Here is a 3075-nt window from a genome sequence, read left to right on the forward strand (position 1 = left end):
TAATCAACATTGAGTACATTTTCCTGTGATAGAAATTTAGTATTGTTATAAAAACAAGAACATTAAATTGTGTTCCCTTTGTTCAACATTAGAATTGATTCAACCTGAAGGGGAGTTTTTGAATATTACGTTTTGAAAAATAGTCAGAGTTAATGAAGAGATTTATCGATGAAAAAGAATTCAAATTTTTTATAAAATTATAAACATCCATGCGCATGTCCATAATGAATCCAGAATGTAAACCATATATAGAACTTCAAAGTTTTCATTTCTATATAACACACTAGTACTTGTCTCTCTGGCGTTCTCCATTGCTTCTTTTCTTAGAGTCAAAAGGTCACTATTTCATAAGCAAAGACAAATAGTTACCTTCCTCAATGCATAACCGAGGGGGGAAAAAGAATATTGACTAAGAACACAGTACCTTAATTATAACAATAGACAGCAGCTAATCTTCTGAGAACTCACATTGAGCTTGGACCTTTTAAGTAGAAGAAAATAAAGGGAATCTACCATTAAAAAATTTTCAAGAAAAAATTAGTCAGACTATGGATCTAGTCTAGATTCACTCATTCATATTATTTTGTATGGTAGAGATAAAACTTGAACCAGAAAAAGAACCATTCTAACAAAATACATTAAAAATATTTGCATTTTAAATTCCAGTGGAGATGAAGTGCTTCATAATAGAACTTTGATTTAGGCATTTTGCTACATCTCATACATATAACATGCTATATATTTGCCCCAAATTTTAGGTTCTTAAAATGAATAATTGAAAAACAAAACTTCTACATGATCAAAGAAAAATAGCAAAAAAGAGGCCATCCTTGGAGCCTATGGTAAATTAAAGGTCGTAGACTTTGTTGTGATGAACCTAAGAGAAGTTACAATATGTTTTCAAACAATAATCAAGAAGTGGAGATCATCATAATAGATTTGATCAATAAACAAACCACGGAAATGACACAGTGCATACGCATCTGTTAACATAGATATTCTTATCAAGCAATACAAACAGCTTACTCTTATTTCCAAATTTCAGCTTACTCTTATTTCCAAATATAAATTTCAAAACATATTTCTAGGCATGTTTCCAAAAATATCCCTCATAAAAAATTTAAATTGCTTATATATTTCAGCCCCTGATATTAAAAAAAACACTCCAGTCATTTAATAATGAAAACAAAAAAATTATTTTTTTCATATTACCTAGATTTTAGCATATCTTTGATTTGTGTGCTTTTCAAAATTAAGAGTTATATTAAGCAACGGAAGAAATGTTAACTGTGAACAACAAATATACCCAACAGTGAATTGATATGAGTAACTCTGAAAACGCAAGGTAAAGGTCTGGCAAACATAAAGAGGCAAGGTGAAGCATAGAAATATCGGACAGAGTTGGTGTGCAAGTAACAAGGATCTCGTGTACGGTGGACATATTACTAGATTAGCTGCATGTAATTATCATATGTATGTGTATGAATGGAGTGTGTTTATAAGTTTGCATTGATCTATCAACTACAATTGCCGTTGGGTGTGATGTGATTCATGAGAGGAACCATCTACTCTCTTCACTCCTTATTACCACTTACCTTCTAAAGCAGCAATTTTGGTTGATGAGTCCTCCTAATTAATACCAATCACAAAACCTCCGCTCTTTCATTCATGGGTGGTTGATCCAAGTATCAATGAATGGCCTCATACTGTTAGTCCTTTTATGTCTCAATTTAGTATAGTGTACATGTTCACTATAAAAGCATTGTGACAAATACAACTCTACTTTTTGTGATTAATTTTAAAGGTTATCCACTCAATTAATGAATAATTATGATCGTGAAAATGATTTGTATTTGTTATTTTTCCCCAGGCACCTGATGACTCTAGTAAGATATGCTTTAATGCGCACACATTTACATTAACTTTTGGCTTGGATGTACACTAAAAAAATACTAGGAGGAAAAATAGTCAAAATTAGTAAAAAGAAATTACTATACTTTTTAGCAATTTTTGTCCTTGTATTCTCTCTCTTTTACTTTCCTCTCATTTTTCCCTCCATGGAAAGTTGGAAACCGAATATAAGTATCAACTAGTGTAGGAATATACTAGAAATCAGTTCCCTCTCTTGTAGTGTTTATACACTCCTCTACTTGTACCCGCAAATTAATTTGATTATTGAAGGCCAATTAGTGTGGTCGCAATATCATCCACTATATATATATATATATATATAATAACCCTTTGTCTTCAACACCCACACAGAATCCCCCATTCACCATCCAGCCACCTGTTCCTGCAATTTTGAAGCAACCCCACATTATTCCTGTGATTGCTTTCAAATTTAGCAAGGTATTCTCATAAATCCATCTCTATCTCTGTTTAATAAAAAAGGATTATATATATATATATATATATGTTTTTATATATATATATAAATACATACATGTATATATGTTTTAAACGCATGCATGTAGGAAAAACTAGTGAATTTGCTGTCACACATGCATCCAGGTTTTGGAAGATTGCAGCTGGAGGCCGGTGGGACGAATTCAGAGAAAATGTTGAGCCGTAAAAGAGAAAGTAGTCCGAGGCTGGATCTGAGGCTGAACCTGTCGCCGGTAAACTCATCATCGGAGTTTCAGGCGTCGTCAAACAACTCGTCGGAGAAGACGGAGGAGGGGTCATCGGGCGTGTCATGGGAGGCAGGAGATGAGGGGGTGGAGACAAGGACCATGGTGCTGGCAGGTTGTGGTCGGTGCCTCATGTATGTGTTGTTATCAGAAGCAGATCCTAAATGCCCCAAGTGCAAGAGCACTGTCTTGCTTGACATCGTCACCCACCATACCTCCACCTCCACCACCACCAAAACCTAACCACTGATAACTTCCCTTCTATCGTTACATCCTTAAGGTTGCAGAAACTTTCTTAATCTTCAATCGTGCTCTTCATCGTCTTCTTCTCTCTTGGTGTCTTCCTTGAATGCCAGGCATTGTTCAAGTTGAATTAAATCCGACCAAACAGCAAGCATAAAACGATCGAATAATGAACTGGGATTTCATTGTTGAAAAATTAGAT

At 34.4% G+C, this 3075-nt stretch overlaps 1 protein-coding gene across 1 annotated transcript; it reads left to right on the forward strand.

Annotated features, from left to right (window-relative positions):
- Positions 1-2501: 2501 nt before the first annotated feature.
- Positions 2502-2873, forward strand: LOC129313220 (protein GL2-INTERACTING REPRESSOR 2). Its single transcript, XM_054956184.1, has one exon. The coding sequence runs from the start codon at positions 2502-2504 to the stop codon at positions 2871-2873; it is 372 nt and encodes a 123-aa protein (XP_054812159.1).
- The last annotated feature ends 202 nt before the right edge of the window (positions 2874-3075 follow it).

The sequence above is a fragment of the Prosopis cineraria genome, unplaced genomic scaffold (assembly GCF_029017545.1).
Source record: "Prosopis cineraria cultivar Desert tree isolate PC_DT_omini unplaced genomic scaffold, ASM2901754v1 PC6, whole genome shotgun sequence".
In the NCBI taxonomy this organism is placed as follows: Eukaryota; Viridiplantae; Streptophyta; class Magnoliopsida; order Fabales; family Fabaceae; genus Prosopis; species Prosopis cineraria.